This window comes from Megachile rotundata, chromosome 5, assembly GCF_050947335.1.
Source record: "Megachile rotundata isolate GNS110a chromosome 5, iyMegRotu1, whole genome shotgun sequence".
In the NCBI taxonomy this organism is placed as follows: Eukaryota; Metazoa; Arthropoda; class Insecta; order Hymenoptera; family Megachilidae; genus Megachile; species Megachile rotundata.
The window spans coordinates 12,088,120-12,106,893 of record NC_134987.1 but is presented as its reverse complement, the minus strand read 5'-3'; the positions used below and the strand labels follow the sequence as shown (position 1 = coordinate 12,106,893).

The 18,774-nt window shown below is 40.8% G+C and overlaps 1 protein-coding gene across 2 annotated transcripts in view; it reads left to right on the top strand.

Annotated features, from left to right (window-relative positions):
• The window catches only part of Fhos (Formin homology 2 domain containing), a 284,475-nt gene that overhangs the window by 191,682 nt on the left and 74,019 nt on the right, over positions 1 to 18,774 (top strand). For both annotated transcript variants that reach the window (XM_076532146.1, XM_076532145.1), the window contains exon 5: positions 17,700 to 17,767. In XM_076532146.1, coding sequence (XP_076388261.1) covers positions 17,700 to 17,767 — 68 coding nt within the window. The remainder of the gene's footprint in view (positions 1 to 17,699; positions 17,768 to 18,774) is intronic.

Here is an 18,774-nt window from a genome sequence, read left to right as displayed (position 1 = left end):
CGGACGTATAAAATCACCCGTTCGTGTGCGCACCTCGGCCACTCTGACTTCTTTATCTACACCGGGAAATACTCGTGTAACGGTCCCTTTTCGCCAACTATTTCGCGGTGCTTGTAAATCTACGATCAACACTATATCGCCTACTTCTAAGGGATTTCCTTTTCGGTCCATTTCTTTCGCGGTACGAGCGTAGGTAAATATTCGCGCAACCATCGTTTCCAAAACGCCTCCGCGAAACTCTGCGCTGTTCGCCACTGTTTCGCAAACATACATTTTGGAGGTCATATCTACCTAGCTGAATCTCACCCGAGGACGATCCTATCAGGAAATGATTTGGCGTCAGTGCCTCTTTATCGCGAGGGTCTAACGACACGTGCGTGAGCGGCCGCGAGTTTACCGAATGTTCGGCTTCTGCAAAGAGCGTAGAAAGAACTTCTTCGGAGGGTGCTTGTTCCCTTAAGATCACGTTTAACGCGGTTTTTACCGACCTAATCAATCGTTCCCACGCCCCACCCATATGCGGTGCGTCAGGGGGGTTGAAAACCCATTTCACGCGTTTCGACAATGCGTATTCCTCGATCTTAGCTCGGTCCATACTCGCGGTCGCGTCTTTCAGCTCCTTGTCCGCGCCCCGGAAATTCGTCCCATTGTCGCTGTAGACTACCTGCGGTGTGCCTCTCCGCGCCGCTAGTCTTTGCAATGCCATTATGGCCGAACTAGCACTTAACGAATGCGCGATCTCTAAGTGGATGGCCCTTGTCGTGAGACACGTAAATAACACTCCCCAACGTTTCTCTCTTCGCCGCCCGATTTTTACCATCATCGGTCCAAAGTAGTCGATCCCACAGTGTGTAAAGGGTCTCTGTCGAAAAGCTACACGCCCGACCGGTAGCGCGGACATCAGCGGGTTCCGTGGCCTGCCTCGCCGTATACGACATACAATACACCTACTTATGAGCGAACGTAAAACGCGTCGAAGACCGATTATATGGTATTTTTGCCTTAATTCGTTGACTACCGCGTCGCTACTCGCGTGATAGAACTTCCGATGGTATTCTGCAATTAGTAATTTGGTCGCGGGGTGTCGACCCTCGAGTATGATTGGTCGGTTGTCAAAGCCCTCAAGTCCCGTTGCCGTTACGCGCCCGTTTGCCCTCAAAATTCCCTGTTCGTCTACGTATGGATTTAAACCGGCGATTTTACTTCCCTTGTTCATATTACGGCCGTTTCTCAACGCAACTATCTCAGCTCCGAAATATTCTTCCTGGATAACGCGGTACCAATATTGTTCCCCTATCTGAACTATTTCCAACGGTTCTTTCACGGTGTTCTTCCCCTTCCAACGACCGACGATCGCGTGTACTCGTCGCGCGATGACGAGAAGACCACGCCAACCCATCAATCTTATCGGTAGCGAAAATTCTGCTTTTACCGTCGCCGCCACGTAGACGCACGCTTTCCGCTGCTCCAATCCGTCGATTGTCGCCTTCTCTTTTGCGGTCAACGTTTTTTCTATCGGCCATTCGGATTCCGGACGTCGCAAAAATTCCGGGCCTTCAAACCATCGCGGGCTTATGAAATCGGAGCTATTTTCGAAGCGCGTTGCGTCGTCCGCGGGATTCTGACCGGTCGGAACCCATCGCCACTCCGTCGTCCGCGTGTTTTCCCCGATCTCTCCTAAACGGTTCGCTACGAATACTTGACGCGTCCGCGGCTCCGATCTGATCCACGAAATCACGGTAGTCGAATCTGACCAAAAAACTCGTCTACCGATTTTAATGTCTAGCTCCTTTCTACGAACATCGCGAGCCTTGTCCCCATCAGGGCCGCCTGTAACTCTAATCGCGGTATCGTCAACGGTTTTAACGGCGCGACTCTACTTTTGGCCATGACCAAGGAAACGTGCGCGGATTCAGACTGATTTTCGTTTTCGAACCGTAGATAGGCTACCGCCGCGTAAGCCGTTAAGCTCGCGTCGCAAAACACGTGGAGTTGCGCTTCGGACTCCCGCGATTCCGTTACCCCGTAACATCTCGGCATCCGGCATTCTTTTACCCTGTCTATCATGGACACCCACTTGCGCCAACGGATAAAATCTTCCTCCCGTAGTTGGTCGTCCCAATTTATACCGCTTCGCCATATTTCCTGCATGATGATTTTTGACTTTAACGTGAACGGCGCGAGGATACCGAGCGGGTCGAAAACCGACATGATAACGCGTAAGAACTCTCGTTTAGTGGGCTTCCTTTCGCCTAGCAGGATTTCTTTTGGTATGTTCTTTAACTCGACATTGAATTTGAGTTCGTCAGTCTGTGTGTCCCAGAAAAGACCGAGGACCCTCTCTCCCCCTCGGTCGCCTAACCGCATGTCGCCCTGCTCTAACCGTTGCCCGTGATCGACGGAATTTCGCAAGGCCTCCGCCTTGTTGCTCGCCCAACCATGCATGGCGAAATTCGCTCGCGCGTTTATCGCGATTACGTCCCGAACGAGCTCGGCCGCTTCGCGCACGGTTCTTCGACTCGATAAGAAATCGTCCATATAGCTATCATTAATAATACTTCTAACTGCCTCCGGGTGAGCTTCATTACAGTCTTTCGCATTCTTGTCTTTGACGTAGATCGCGCTACACGGGGATGATTTGGCGCCGAAGATTAACGTCGACATCTCGTAAATGTCCGGTTCTCTATTCCTATCTTTTCCTCGCCATAGGAATCTTTGCGCACCACGATCGCTTTCCCGAATTTGCACGCGTAGGAACATATCTGAAATGTCCGCCTTCACCGCGACCGCGTATTGTCTAAACCGAATTAATATTCCCGGCAATGATTTTAATAGGTCCGGACCTGACATCAGCTGGTCGTTCAAACTTATTCCTCCGGTTTTTGCCGCGGCATCGAAAACTAATCGAACTTTATTTGGCTTGTTTACGTTACGCACTCCGAAGTGCGGTAGATACCACGTCCTAGCCTTCTCTAACGTGTTCTCAACCCTTTGAGCGTAACCCTGGTCCAGAAAACGCTGCATTTCCTGGTAATATAAACGTGCATATTCGGGATCGCGATCTAACCTTCGTTCTAATAATTCTAACCTTTTCCGCGCAGTAGACAACCCGTTCGTGCTCGGCGCGTGATCGTCCTTCCATAAGAGGCCCGTTTCCCAGATTTTTCCCTTACGCGAACTAGTTTCCTCTAGTATCCGCAACGCGCGATCCTGCTCGCCTTTACACGCGACGCTATCCTTTATTCCGGTATATTCTAGCGCGAAATAACCCTTTACTAAGTCGTCTAAAGAAGTCAGAGCCTCCCCTGTACATTGGTGTTCGGTTATATCTATTTTGTATACCGCGCGTGAGGAGCATTTTGCGGACCCATGCACGGTCCAGCCAAGACGGGAGCGCGAAACCGCCAAATCTGTACCTATTATCTCGCGCAGCTCCCGTGTTACGATTAGGTCCCAATTGTCCTGACCGATTAATAATTCTACTCGTGCTCCGTGGTACGGTCGGATCTCCACGTCTTTGGCGGCATCGTGTACCCGCGCAATAATGTCCCGGCTGATCGACTGTGTGGGAAACTTCAGATTTTTGACGGTTATCGCTCCGCGGATCTGGTGCGTGCCGAAGATCCCTTCCACGTCAAAATCTACTTTTTTGCTATTCTCTAATCGAATTTCTCCTTCGCCTATTCCTTTTATAGACACGTCTATTCGCGAACCCTTTACCCCTAGGTCTCGCGCCAACCTATCGTCTATCAGGGTGACCGTGGAACCCTCGTCTAGTAACGCGAATGTATCTATTGTTCGCTTCGGCCCACCCGCGCGTACCGCTATAATTTTCAGCAATACGCTTTGCCCGTCTAGTCAGCTATCTAGGGAACCGCGATTTTCCCCCGACCTGTTGTCGCTCGCGACGTATGCCCTGCTCGACGCACTCTCTCCCCCGGATATCGCCCCGCGCTGAGCCTCGTTTTCCGCACTATTTGCGTCGACATATTTATGCAACAGGATGTGATGCTGCCTCTTGCAGACCTTACACATCTCACTCTTGCAATCATTTCTTGAATGACCGGGCCTCAAACACCCGAAGCATAGGTTGTACTTTTTCACGAGATCCCAGCGCTTACTCACGGGCTCACGGGCGAAGAAGAGGCATTTCGGCGACGGATGATTTTCTTTTTTGCAAAACGCGCATTTACGAGTTTCCGTCGCGTTTGTTTCTACGCGCCTATCTCGCCGTTCTGCTACGCATACCACAGCCGTTTTCGCCGACGGCCGCCGCGATCCACCGAACGCGCCGCGATCTACCCTTTGTGTCGGTCGTTCCGTCGTGAAATCGATATCAAAAATCCCAGCTTCCGTAGCTAATTCGGCTTCCGCGTATATGAAATCCGCGAGTTTCTCGAGTTCCGATTTCTCTTCTCTAACGCTTACGGCGTACCGGTTATATGCATATCGCAATGCTATCGGTATCTTATGTCCCACGGATTTTACTAGTTCGGGGCTGTGCAGGTACCCTAATAACCTAAACGTTTTAAACGCTACCACTGCACTGCGTAACTTCGTCGCGAATTGTACGAGAGAAATTCTCCCCGAATCTATCTCCGGCAACGTTTTTAATTCCGCGACGATTTTCTCGGCAGCGGCCCGTTTATTTCCGAAATGCAATTCTAACGTCTTTATTATTGTGTCCGCGTCGCGGCTACTCGCGAGCAAAGTTTTAACCACGTCGCGCGCCTCGCCCTTTAGGGCATCGAACAATCGTGCAATGTTTTCGCGGTCCGAGTATCCGCCCGATTCGGATGACGATATATATGCCTCCTTAAAGTGTAGCCACTCTAAGGGATCACCGGAGAAGCTAGGTAACGCTTTCGCGGTTGTGAGACGATTTACTAATCGCGAACTTCCTTCCCCTGCGAGCGACGCTTCACGTACCGCCGCTAACGTACGTTCGATAGCCGCGGATAGTCGATCAGCCGGGTCAATAAGGGATTGCTCACTCACGTTTCGCTGACGCCTTACTGGTAACGCGGTGCTGTTGCTCCATGGCTGATGCGTTGCCCTGTCGTCCTCGCTGCCCTGGATTTCCTCCGCCTCGTCGGAGAAGTCCGTGTCCTCGTCGGCTGCGGATGGGATGCTCGCCTCCGTGGGTCGCTGCTGTCCTGCTCCGTGACCGCTGCCTCCTGGCAGCTCCTGCTGCCGCTGGTTCCCAGTGGTCCTTGTTGCCCGACGCCCCTATCGGATGACAGGTAGGATGGGAGACGGTGCCCTGGAAGGCCCCGCAGAATCGTTGTCCTCCATGGTTGCCGGTCCTGGTCCTGGATCTGCCAATGCTCTCGCCTTCGCTGGTCTGCCCCGCTTGGCCGCTGGCTGCTTCCCTGACTGTTGGGCTGCTGCTCGTTTTCCTCGTACCATTGTCTCGAGTAAAGTCCACTTCGTGTGTCACTCGCACTTTCACACAAGTCACGATATCGCGTCAAACACCGTCTGTCCGGTCAAAGTGTCCCGGGTTTCGGCACCAAAAATTGTATCAGAACAACTCAATTTTTCCGACGGTGAATACGCACAGTTTATTTCAATTATTATATAACACACGTATTATAATTTAGTCTGCGAGTGACATCAATATTACAATCAAAACCGAAATATTTGATCCCGCAACGAAAGTCTTTGCAAAATACAAGTAAAGTCCGTAATGACAACAAGTATGTCCCGTGGTGACAAGTTATAAGTGAAGCCTCGTAACAACAAATATAAAGAAAGAAGCGCGTAGCAACAAATATAAGAGAATGAATCGAAGTGAAGCTGCGGGCCCGGTGCCCTCGCTTATTTTATACGTTTCACTCCCCTACGACGTCTCCTAGCAACCACCCGATTTCTTCGAAATCTGCCACGTGCCCTCCGTCGACCTTGGCTTCGCGGTCATCCCTCTACGACCGATCCTCGCGATGCCGCCCGCCCTTTGCGGCCGAGCCGCCGCGCCGCGCGCCGATACCGCTGCCGCGCCGGCACTTGCCGGTACCCGCCGTCAAACGGAGCGGTCCGCGCCTTTGTACTCGTTTCTCGAAAATTACGCATCCGGAGACGTCGCCGAAGAGTGTCTTTCTTTTCTGCCGAAGTACGCACCTGGGTTCGCCGGCATTCCGCGGTGGATCAAAAACTTTTAATTGGCATTTTTCTCGGAATTTCAGAGCATATGCCACGTGCCACTTTTGCCACGTGCCATTGCCACGTGCCATTGCCACGTGCACCACGCACGTGTACATTTCTTAGAAAAATTAATTATCTATCGTCTTCGAGTGCGACCGATCCCGCAGACAGCTAGCCGGAGCGCAGGGCAAGCAAGCTCGCCCCCGCCCGGGTTCTCACCTCTCCCGAGCGGAGTGGCCCTCGGTGTTTTGGTGAGCACCACCACTCCCGGGCGGATTGGTTACCCCCGGTGCTACGATGGTGTTTTTCATGCCGAGACACTCATGGTGTTCGACGAATACGGCCACAGGTTTCCCCGTGCACGTAGGGCTTCGAGGCATGGAAACTCGCCATGCCTGCTGCTTTTGACCAGTCGTCCCCGAAAACCCCGCTAAATTCATTAAATCTTATGTTTATCTTTAAATTTTCATTCCATGCTCTGAAATGCCTCAATTGGCCAGTTCTATCCGTAACAGAGATATAAAACAAAATAAAATACCGATAAAAGTAGACTTTGACTATTAATACCTAATTATGACATTAAATGTGACTCAATAAAAAGTCATAAAAAATAGTTACCTCTTAACATTTCATGTTTAACAATGAATGTTTAAATCATTCTTAAACACTGAACATTTAAAATATTCTTAAACACTGAATCTTTAATTTAAGTTCAATTTATTATTCATTTATTAAAAATAATTGTTTCTCGAACAGAAATATTTCTGCCATCGATACCGTTAACGACGATTTCTCTGCTGCTCACGTTAAAGCTGTTTGCCTTCTGAAGTTCGCCGGAACGCACGATTAATTCACTTTATGGACACGTTTGGTCAATTAAAAACTTGCCCCGCGTAATCACGGAGTCGGTAACTGATCGTTTACGCGAGCAACGAGCATGCCCACAGCTCGGTTAACACGCGAAGCATAACGCAGTCGACACCTTGCGCTTTTGCGTGCAATTTTCCTCCAAGTCTTATTCCTCTGGTGAAATCCGTCGTCTTAGACTCTTGAAAGACTATCAAGATGTTTCCTGTCATCTTTCATAACTCGTTGCATTTGACAGGAATTGTTTATAATTTGCATCGCGAGTGAACATTCAGAGGATAAAACTTTGAGAGGATTTGATATGAAACGTTGATGATCTTCGTAATTTTACTGTCAAGTATTTAGTAAGAGTCAAATGTTATTTATAATTGCATTTATTTCTTACGCGAGGACTAGGAGTTGTATTTGGGTATTCAAAAATGTAAGAAGATAGAAAGATAGGAGTATAGGTACGTAGGATATTATAGATTTAGAGATACAAGATTGCAGAAATACAGAAATATGTATATATGTATATAGAGATGTGAATATTTAGGAATATAAGATTCCATTGACACAAAGATTTAGACATAAAAGATCTGGGAATATACAAACCTAAGAATGAAAGGCTCAATTAAACTTTCTTAATTTCCAGAAACATACAAACAGTATAAATCACGTAGCACTAAGACTTAAGTATAATAGTGATCTACAGATCTAATAATATAAAAGTCAAAGAATGTAGGTGTACAAAGAAAATAATCAACAAAGGAGGTAGCAAAGTCTATCACGCGTTACAAAGCCTCTAGTAAGGCCATTTTCGCTTTCTCGATTTTCGGTGTCGCAACTGCACACGCGGACCCTGATGAGGCTCAATGAAAGAGGATCCAGGAGTAGTTGCAACGCGGCGTTACGAACCGGTGAGTTTGCTCAACGTCGCGAACAGAGAAGAAGAATCAACCGAGGAAGGAGAAAAAGAGAGGGGCTTCTGCTTATATGGTCAGTGATTACGAAGGGGCCAAGGGCCCGAGGGCCTTGGGACCGCTATTCTTAGAAGATGGGTCCTTCCACCTCTCTCTCCGCTTGCTTTATCATCTTCTCTTTTTCTCTACCCTCCCACTCGTTCGTCTCTCTTCTTCTCTCTGTTCCTTTGCCGCTGAACATCGCTCGATTCTGACTCTTTTCGTCTTATATAAGGTGCCTCACGCAACTGGGCCAAGCTGCGAGGTTAAAACGGAAGAGGATGGAAATTGTAGCGAAATTAAATGGCGTAGGATGTAGTCTGCGATGTACATAAATATTTTGAAGATTTAAGCTTTTCGTTTTTGTGGATTAGTTACAACTTTTCTGTTTTACACTGCATTTTTATTTTTGAATACGTCATGACAAAATTTGAATTTCATACTTTTTCATGATTAAATAATTCTGTAGGAATATTGTTTCTTTAAGAAGTATAGGTTATAATTTATTGCAGGAAAATTTTTATTACAGAGAAATAAATAATTGTATATAAATTCTGAAATCATAAATAGATTCTAAACTATAAAATCTAAAAATTTATCTATGATGAATAATTATAAACTACAACCTCTAAAAAATTGTCTATAATGAACAATTGCAAATTACAATTATTTCTTCTAATTTATAAAACCAAAAAAAAATATCTAAATTAATATCAAGTATATCTGGCAAAGATTTATCTATGTGTGGAACATATATCTTCTGATTTAACAGCTAGAAGAGGTTAATTAAATTCGCGAGAAGGAGGTGATTGAGCGGCGGCTAACAGAAAGTTTAGTGAATTAACTGGATCGGTGAAGTGACCGGAAGCAAGTCGAGTAAATCAAGTGTGCCGCAAAGGAATCAGCGATAGGAGCGCGGCGTTCGTGAAAGAACGTACCGTTGAGCGGCGAAAAAATATCGTTTTCATTCATGCGGTGTTATCTGGCGGTGTGTTTCTTTCGTGGAGCCACGCCCTTGTTGGCTGTCGAGTCACGGTCTACGAAGCCCAATTCGCGACTCCTTTCGCGGAAAAGGAAAAGGAGGCCCTCGCGACCGCATAATCGACTGCTATCACGCGATCTTTAAATGCATTATGCATGCCAGCCGCCGCGTCCGAACGCGGAGAAACAGGGGGCGAAAGAGAGACGGATGTACGCGAACACGGGTAATTAGGAATCGTTGCAGGGATCTTGTACAGATACAGTGTCTGCAGTAATTAGGCTAAACCGTGGTTTTGAAACGGAGAATTACGCGATATTGCGTAAATACATGCGATATCGAGAAAATTGATGTTTATTTAGATGAATAGGCGATCGAGTTAGCGACTTAGCGCTATGGATTACGGTCATAATTGGTATTTTGGGATTTTGAGATTTTGGAATTGTTAGGATTTTGGGATTTTAGGGTTGTAGGGTGATGGGTTGTCAGGGTTATTGGGTTTTGGAATTTTGGGATTTTGGGATTTGGGGATTTGGGGATTTGTGGATTTGGGGATTTGAGGATTTAGGGATTTGTGGATTTGAGGATTTTTGGATTTTGAATTTTGGGGATTTGGGGATTTAAAGACTTGTAGATTTGGAGATTTGGGGATTTGTAGAATTGGGGATTTGGAGATTTGGGGATTTGTGGATTTATGGATTTTGAGATTTGGGGATTTTGGGATTTATAGATTTGGGGATTTGGGGATTTGGGGATTTGGGATTTAAGGATTTGTGGATTTGTGGATTTGGTGATTTCCTGATTTGGGGATTTGGAGATTTTGAGGCTTTAGGGTTTTAGGGTGTTAGAATATATTAGAGTTTTAGAATTTCAAAATTTCAAAATTTTGAAGTTTTGAGGCTTCAGGGTTTTAGAATGTTAGAGTATCAGAATTTTTGGATTTTGGAATTTTGAGGTTTTAGGATATTGTGGTTTTAGAGCATGAGAGTACTAGAATTTTATAATTTTTTTGAACTTTGGAATTATTGAAATTTAGAAATTATATATTTTAGAATTTTTTAATCGTTTTAAAATTTAATGACTATGAGATCACTGAAATTTTTGCCTCTTGAAATTTTAGGAATTCTAGATGCATATTAAGTACTTGAAATTTTGAGACTGTGAAATTTTTGAATTTTAAAATTTTGGTGCTTCTGAACATTTGAACATCGAATTTTTTGCTTTCAGAAACAATTCAAATATTGAATAGATATTTGCAAAAATTGTTTCTTACTTAATTTTATATATGAATTACATTTGATTTCATTCTATAACAATAGCCAAGAAATCTAAATGCATTCTATATTTTGCAACTACATGCAGTACAAGCAGTTTTAATTTATATAGCCCATTTGTAAGTCTTAATAAATTAATTATAATGTACACTGAAAGTTTCTGTGAGTCTCAGAATTAGTCATAATTTATATTCAAGATGAATGAGGTACTCTAAAATTATAGATACTTCAAAACATTTGAAAATTAGATCAGAGCCATAAATTATGTTTTAAAGTACGAAACAAAATTTGCAACAAAATCTCAGCTGTACCTAACGCGTAAACTCTCGCGGGTATTATCACTATAATTTACCAGTTCTTGTCGGTGAATTATATTCGTAATATTTATGTCTCGTGCAAGATGAAGTTCTCGGAAGAAGTTGCAGCCCTGTATTATTTATACGTTAATAATAATGATTAAGAACTTGTGACGACGATTATAAATTTCCTTAAGCTCCCTTAATCGCGGACACCATGGTGGAAAAGTTGTTCGAAAAATATTCAGGAAAATTATAAAGTTAATCGAGTAATCCTCTTACGTTGCTCTTCGTACAATATCGTGATAAAGTAAGTATAAAAATATTCGTAAATACGATATTAAAATCAGGACGAGATGCGATCGATAAGCGAGAGATAAATTTCATATGAATATTCAGGATGAAGAAATTAGTAAACAGGAAAGAAGATTCGTATCCAGAAAACACCCTACTGTAATTAAACAGGCTGATTAATTATTCAATTCAGATGGTAACTGTCATTAAGATCGACGAAATATAGAGTTGATTAACGAAAGAGTTTGTTATTAGAGTTTCTAGATTGTAAACACCTTCGAGAGGAACAAACGATTCTTATCAATTTACACGAGAATCATTATCCACCTTCGAACGAGCCACGAACACGATCCTTATTTTTCGTGTATCGCATAAAGCATCGCGTTTTATCGTATAGAGTCAAAGAGAAGCTTAAAAAGCATATATTTTCGTGGAATATTCACCGTAACTTCCTCGAACGAGCACTCGTCTCTGAATATGCAAATCGAAGACATTTGTCAGCAACGTTCAAGATATTCACGCATTAATCCGCCAGCACTTCCTGTTCCTTGACGGTTCTCGACGTTCCGTTATTTCGTAATGCGTTTCAAAAAGATTCGACAGAATCTACTGACCATAATGCTCGAGCATAGTCTTTTCTAGGGAATAGATCTTGTCGATATTGTTAAAATTATTTCTTGTATGATTTGATCGAGGGAAACACTGGTTTTGAATTACACCGAGCAGATATAAAGTAGGTACGTAGGTACAGTAGGATTTTTTTATATGGTCACCACATTACATTACTGGTCAACTTTCAATTTTTCAAATTGGAAAATTTAGTCATTTGGAAGATTTTAAATTTTCTTGGTAACATGTGGTAATTTGGTAATTTAGAAATTCTTAGAAATTTAGAAATTTACAAATTTACAAATTTACAAATTTTTGGTTTAGTAATTTTAACATTTAGGTTTACATGTTTAGAAATTTTTAAATCTGAAAACTTACAAACTTGTCCATACACAAACTTGAAAAATTGCAAGTTTGATATGTATACCTTTTAAAAATTTTTAAATTTGTGAATTTAAAAATTAGAGTAGAAGAGACTGTAATATCTTGCATCTAATGTTTAACTCATTGACACCACCTGAAGAATCGATATCCAGAAGCGATAAATCTCCAGAGTCGAAATCCTTGAACAAGATCGTTCGTCCTTGCAAATTCGTGAATTACGTGGTGTCGCCAGTATGGAAATTAGCTCGATTGCATGGCCGTCTCGTGTTTCATAAAAGTACAGCAAGGTTCGTGGTTCGCGTTTTCTTGATCTTTTTACGAGCTACTTTCCACTCCGCGTTTCTTTCTTTTAATTTTTTGCGACGTTGGCTGCCGTGTTTATGGTTGCTTTAAAATAAACGTAAATAATAATGTTTTACTACTATTTATTTAAAATATTATGACTTAATTTACGAGGCCATTCTATTAACCTGAAATACGGTCGCCATTATTTAAAGCTGACGTCTTCACGATAAATCGTTGCATTATCAAAGTAGTTTATTTTTAATTATTTTAGTGGTTTAATAAACCTGACACGGTTTGATAACCTAAAAATTTAGAGCTTAATTTTTAATTCAAACTCCGTTAAATGTTCACAAATGTCAATAACAGAAATTTGATAAATGTTTAATTATTATTTGTGAAGTATATGTTTGTTTCACGTAAAACTCATTGAAGGGCTATTTTCACCTAACATTTTGCATTCTCCTGCTTCAGTTTCTCATCGTTAGTATCTGTGCTGTTTATTCTATTTATTCACAACGGAAATGCTGAATCAAGAGCTTTAATTATTCCTGCATTTTAATGCCTTTAATTCTCACTTTCATTAATTCATAATTAGCCGGGGCAAAAAAACTGTTGAATTTCGTTAACGCCTTAACTACCACGATAAAAATGGTACGTAGTAAACACCATTTAATATCCTCTGAAGATACATTAGTTTAATTTTTCAATTTAAGCTTCCTGTTTCCTGTATTATCTATTTACGTGCTACTAACAAGGGACATTACCCAATCGCCAATCGCCGATTTTGATGCGCTTTGAGTATGATATAGAACGCAAAAAAATATTTGACACGTATTTTTTTTTATCGGCCATCGTCCATGCTGAAGGGGTGAAAATGGCCCCCAAAGTTGGGGTTGCAAAACATATTTTCTCGAATATCTCAGGAACTATTAGGCCTAGACAAAAAATTAAAAGCGCAAATTTTTCTGTTTTAGAAGGCCAATAATATGGCCTAAGTGGATTTTTGAAAAATTTATTTGTTTAAAAAATATGTTAAAAATTAACATTATTTTGCAAATTTTTTAAATAAAACTTTGTACTATTTTGATCAAATTTTACACATGTAAACTATAGGTCAAAAGACAAAATACGGATAAATTGAAATTTTTAATTTCGCTTGTGGAAAAAATATTATTGTTGTTGAAGTTATACGTACATTTTATACCTTCCGTTCGGTGCACAATTGATTTTTATACGTAATATTCTGGAAATTGTATTATATTACATTTTTTACACTAACATATTTAAAAAAAAGAATTTGAAGGTCCAAAGGTGCCTGTATAAAAATATGCCGTTTGAGTCAGATATCGCATTTGATCCGCATTATGGGCGCGTACTGGTGGCAGTATTCGACGCACGGAGGATCTTAACGCGTAAATTGTACTTGTGCGAAGTATAATATCTTCATAATGATGTAGAATACGTGCAATTAAAGGAATTACATCTGTTGATCAAGAATTGCTTTATGATTGTAAGATATATAGTAACACTGAAATTATAGTCTTTTTATAATTTTCAAAATTATGTCTTTTATTTTGAAATGAATTTCTAATGTATTATAAACGATAGTAAACGTAAAAGATGTAATGATGTTATGCATTATGAAATCGAAACGGATATTAGTATTTGTTAGCGTATATTTTGTAAAAGTGACAGTTTTAATTTGATTGAAACTAAAGTCAACGGGATTATCAAAATGTTCCAATCTACTACTGATGCAACCATACTGTAACCATGCGTACTTAAACAGTTTTTTATACCTAGGTGCGGACAATTGATTATGAATTAAAGGACACATTTTGATAATTATGTCCCTGCAATTTTGCCTGCGTTAGATTTACAAATTAACGTACGGGCATGGGACATAATTATCAAAATGTGTCCTTTAATTCATAATCAATTGTCCGCACCTAGGTATAAAAAACTGTTTAAGTACGCATGGTTACAGTATGGTTGCATCAGTAGTAGATTGGAACATTTTGATAATCCCGTTGACTTTAGTTTCAATCAAATTAAAACTGTCACTTTTACAAAATATACGCTAACAAATACTAATATCCGTTTCGATTTCATAATGCATAACATCATTACATCTTTTACGTTTACTATCGTTTATAATACATTAGAAATTCATTTCAAAATAAAAGACATAATTTTGAAAATTATAAAAAGACTATAATTTCAGTGTTACTATATATCTTACAATCATAAAGCAATTCTTGATCAACAGATGTAATTCCTTTAATTGCACGTATTCTACATCATTATGAAGATATTATACTTCGCACAAGTACAATTTACGCGTTAAGATCCTCCGTGCGTCGAATACTGCCACCAGTACGCGCCCATAATGCGGATCAAATGCGATATCTGACTCAAACGGCATATTTTTATACAGGCACCTTTGGACCTTCAAATTCTTTTTTTTAAATATGTTAGTGTAAAAAATGTAATATAATACAATTTCCAGAATATTACGTATAAAAATCAATTGTGCACCGAACGGAAGGTATAAAATGTACGTATAACTTCAACAACAATAATATTTTTTCCACAAGCGAAATTAAAAATTTCAATTTATCCGTATTTTGTCTTTTGACCTATAGTTTACATGTGTAAAATTTGATCAAAATAGTACAAAGTTTTATTTAAAAAATTTGCAAAATAATGTTAATTTTTAACATATTTTTTAAACAAATAAATTTTTCAAAAATCCACTTAGGCCATATTATTGGCCTTCTAAAACAGAAAAATTTGCGCTTTTAATTTTTTGTCTAGGCCTAATAGTTCCTGAGATATTCGAGAAAATATGTTTTGCAACCCCAACTTTGGGGGCCATTTTCACCCCTTCAGCATGGACGATGGCCGATAAAAAAAAATACGTGTCAAATATTTTTTTGCGTTCTATATCATACTCAAAGCGCATCAAAATCGACGATTGGCGATTGGGTAATGTCCCTTGTAAGTAGACTTCAAATCAATTCTACATTTCTCTCGTTTTGCTACAAATATTAGTATAACAATTGTATCAAACTAATTCAATTATTTGTATCAACTTTCTAAACTTCATAGAATTATGGGTCTATTAAATATTCTAGTATACTACATATGTTTAAAAAATTATTTGAATTATTAAGGGTACCGCAAAATAATCAAAATTTTGTTTGCTGGCAAAAAATATTTATTTACAAAAGAAATCTTAAATCAACAAAATAATTTCCATCATTGTTTAACGCTTTTTGCCAGCGATTTTTCATAGAAAAACTTTGAAATCGTCGAAGAAATTTTGAATACTTTTTGGTACCTCTAATAAATGTACAATAGAGATCCAAATTAAACTGCAAGCACTGCTAAATTACTAGAAATAACCAATAGACCTATTATAGAACTTAAAAGATTCACGCTATTATCGTTAAATACCAGTTCCGAAGATAATAGTGTTGCGATAATTCACGATTTATCGAGGGATTAAAATATTTGCGCCGCGTTTGACGAACGCGAAACCGCCATTTTACTCGGTTGGCGTAATTCGTAATGGCCGCACAGCACTTAAGTCGGGCATAATTGGATGGCCAACGCGTTGCGAGCGAAATAATTCGCCGGTTGCTACAGATACCGAGCAATTATCAATACTCGGTCGATCGAACACATACATATTCGTATAGAGAATCGGAATCGTGCAATCAGTGTATTTCAAAGAGTCCCGACGTCAAATTGGCTCCGACGTTTTCCAGTTTTCTTCTCTTTATTCGACGTCGTCGTATTTCTTCGAGTTTCACCGCGATAATGCACTTTCCGATTTTTCACCGAGGCGAACATCAAGTAACGTTCGTTCTCTTTCGTCCGTGTTATCCTTTTTCTTCCACCGTGCGCCGCTTCGTTTTTCTGTTCGCTCGATTTTTTCTTCCCTCTCTTTTTCCTCGAATCTCCAGCAGGCTGTAAAATCTCGATGCGACTACCGAGCCTCGGGAAATTGAATTTCGTGTGCCGCTGGTGAACTGGAATTCAATTATTAGTAATACAGTCGAGCCGCGATTGAAAAAGAATGATAGAGCGGGCAAAAGCGGAGTGAAACAGTGGATGGAGCCGGAGAATGAAACGAGGGAGAGGGATAATAGAGACGGAACAGTGAATGCGAGCCGACGAAAATTCGTCGTGTAAAATTAATCGCAGCTTTAATTACCGGTTTCCACCTAATTAAACCCGATAAATGATCTTCGCTCAGAAAAATGGGTCGGCCAGAGTTATTGTTCCGATGCGAAATTGTCGGCTCGGATTTCCTTGCAGAATTTTAGAACAAAGAGAACGAATCGCCGTAATTAGATCGTCGTATAACCATCCGTGGGCAGAACATGTGCCCAGAACCTCTCAGGGGCAAACCTCACGAGATCAACTGTTGCGGATACCCACTTTACATTTTCCCATTTTACACGTTCACAGATTTAGAAATTTAGACTTTTATAAAATTTAAAGTTTTAGAATTTATATATTGAAATTTAAATTGAAAATTTTGGATCTAGTAATTTATGGATTGTAAAGTTTTTACATTAAAAAAAAATCTTTTCCCATTATATTTCCCACTATATTTGTAAACGTAATGTTCTCTTCAAGAAAATTTTATACAATTTTGTAATAAAGTGTAACATGTCCGTTATAATAAAAAACACATGCTCATAGGATGATTTAATCGAACGCGAAACGAAGTTGATAATTAACGAGTCCCTACGGCGTGTCGACGATGCTTAACGTTGAAAACAAAAGCACTGGCAGTATCTCTTGCTGTTCCTGATCTTCCTACGCCAAGCGAACTTCCGGGTGGCTTGTTCGCTTTTGCACGTGCTTGCACTTTAGATGCACCGTTAGAACATAAGGAATTCTGCTCGATTCTCCTCGCGATTCCATAACAAACGTGTTAAAGAGAATTATTTTGATCCTTCGGCAAAGAATACATGAACGAAAATCGTAAACTTCCATGTTTTGCATCATTTGTTTCTCACAGAAGGTTGTTACAGAGTGTACAAAATACTTTATTATCGGATATTAAAGAATTCAGTGTATACTGTAATTATGTATTAATAAATTAGTCACTTCGTGAATGGTACCAACATGTAAATACATATATGTACATATTGCTATACATTAATTACACACTAATGTATTCAATTAGTCAATTCTTGATTTGATGAATCTTGTAATCGGTACATTAGTGAACTAATAATTTAAATGTTATAATCATGCATCCTTATAATGTAATACTATAATAGTATTAAAACAGCTGTTATTTTTGTGTCTCTCAACCTGTCATTTCAAAATATAATTTTATCTCAAGGTCCCAGTCATTGGACATTCACTCGTATTTAGAGTTAACAAAAAAATTTGTTGATAACATGTATATCATTCTCTCGATGCAAATTAATTGAGCCCATTCCACAACGTACATTTGGTTCATTAAAAACAGGGCCTAAGTTTCGCCCAATGAAAGAGGTAGGCTGACTCTCATCCAAGAACCACTCCCGAGACCCAACAATGCGGCTGGACGGTGCTGTATTATTATAATAAATGGTTGCGTGTTGCTTGTCTGTTGCAGAAAAATTGCTGAACAGCGAGGGCCGCGAGTTGCGACGGGCTCTGTTCTCCCTCAAGCAGATCTTTCAGGTGAGTTTATAATTCGCGATAGCTACGTGAACACGGCTATAAAGTGAGACGGTGCGATCGGGAAGAGTAAACAAGCGGGAGAAAGAGGAAGATAGGAAGGGAATAACAGGGAATCGCGAAAAGGGAAGAAAGAGAAAGAGGGTGGCCCGCGTCGGAGAGAGAAAAAGAGCAAACGAAAGAGAAGAGGAGACAGACAGGGGCTATTTTTACGCGAAGCTACTCGCTCGACGAGTAAATATTTGCATGGCGGTTTGAGCGAGTGCATTTTCTCTCTCGCTTTTTCGCCTTCGCGGCCGTCTCTGTCCTCCTCCTCTCGATAACCGCAGCCCTTTGTCTCGCATGTTCGTTATTCCTCGCGCGTACAATGAATTCTAACACGATGCTGGCCGTGACATCCTTCGCGACAGCCGAATATTCCCGTGCACGACAACGCGACGTTATCGAGAAGGGGTGTGTACGTGTGAAATTTCGCTGTTTCGACCGGTGATGGGATTTCCTTTTTTTCCGTCGATGAAAAATATTTGTGCCCTCTGGAAACGTCGTTCGTGCGTCGGATTCGATATTTCGCGTCGGATCGGCGGAAATTTCAAACGGTTTGACCGATTGGTTCGCTCCGAAAGATGTAAATTTACAGCAACGGAAGAAATATTGTGTCGATCATTTTTTTATTTCTTCAGAACCGTAGAGATAAATTGAGTTTGCCCGAACGAGGTCGGGGAAAATCAAACGTGCAGTTTAGCTATTTTGGAATTTAGACATTTTTGACTTTAACTATTTAGGTATTTTAAGATGTGAAGATTTAGAAATTTCAGCTTCTGATTGATTCTTATTAAATCCATATGAAGGTCATATAAAGCAGTTAGAGACAATGAAGTTTATTGCACTATTTTGACGTATCACTCATTCTTCAAATGTAATTAATTTTGCTGTAGCTTTTAATACGTGACATCAAGCCCAAAATTTGCAGAGTCAATGACTGCATAATACCAAATAGAACATGTCAGCTT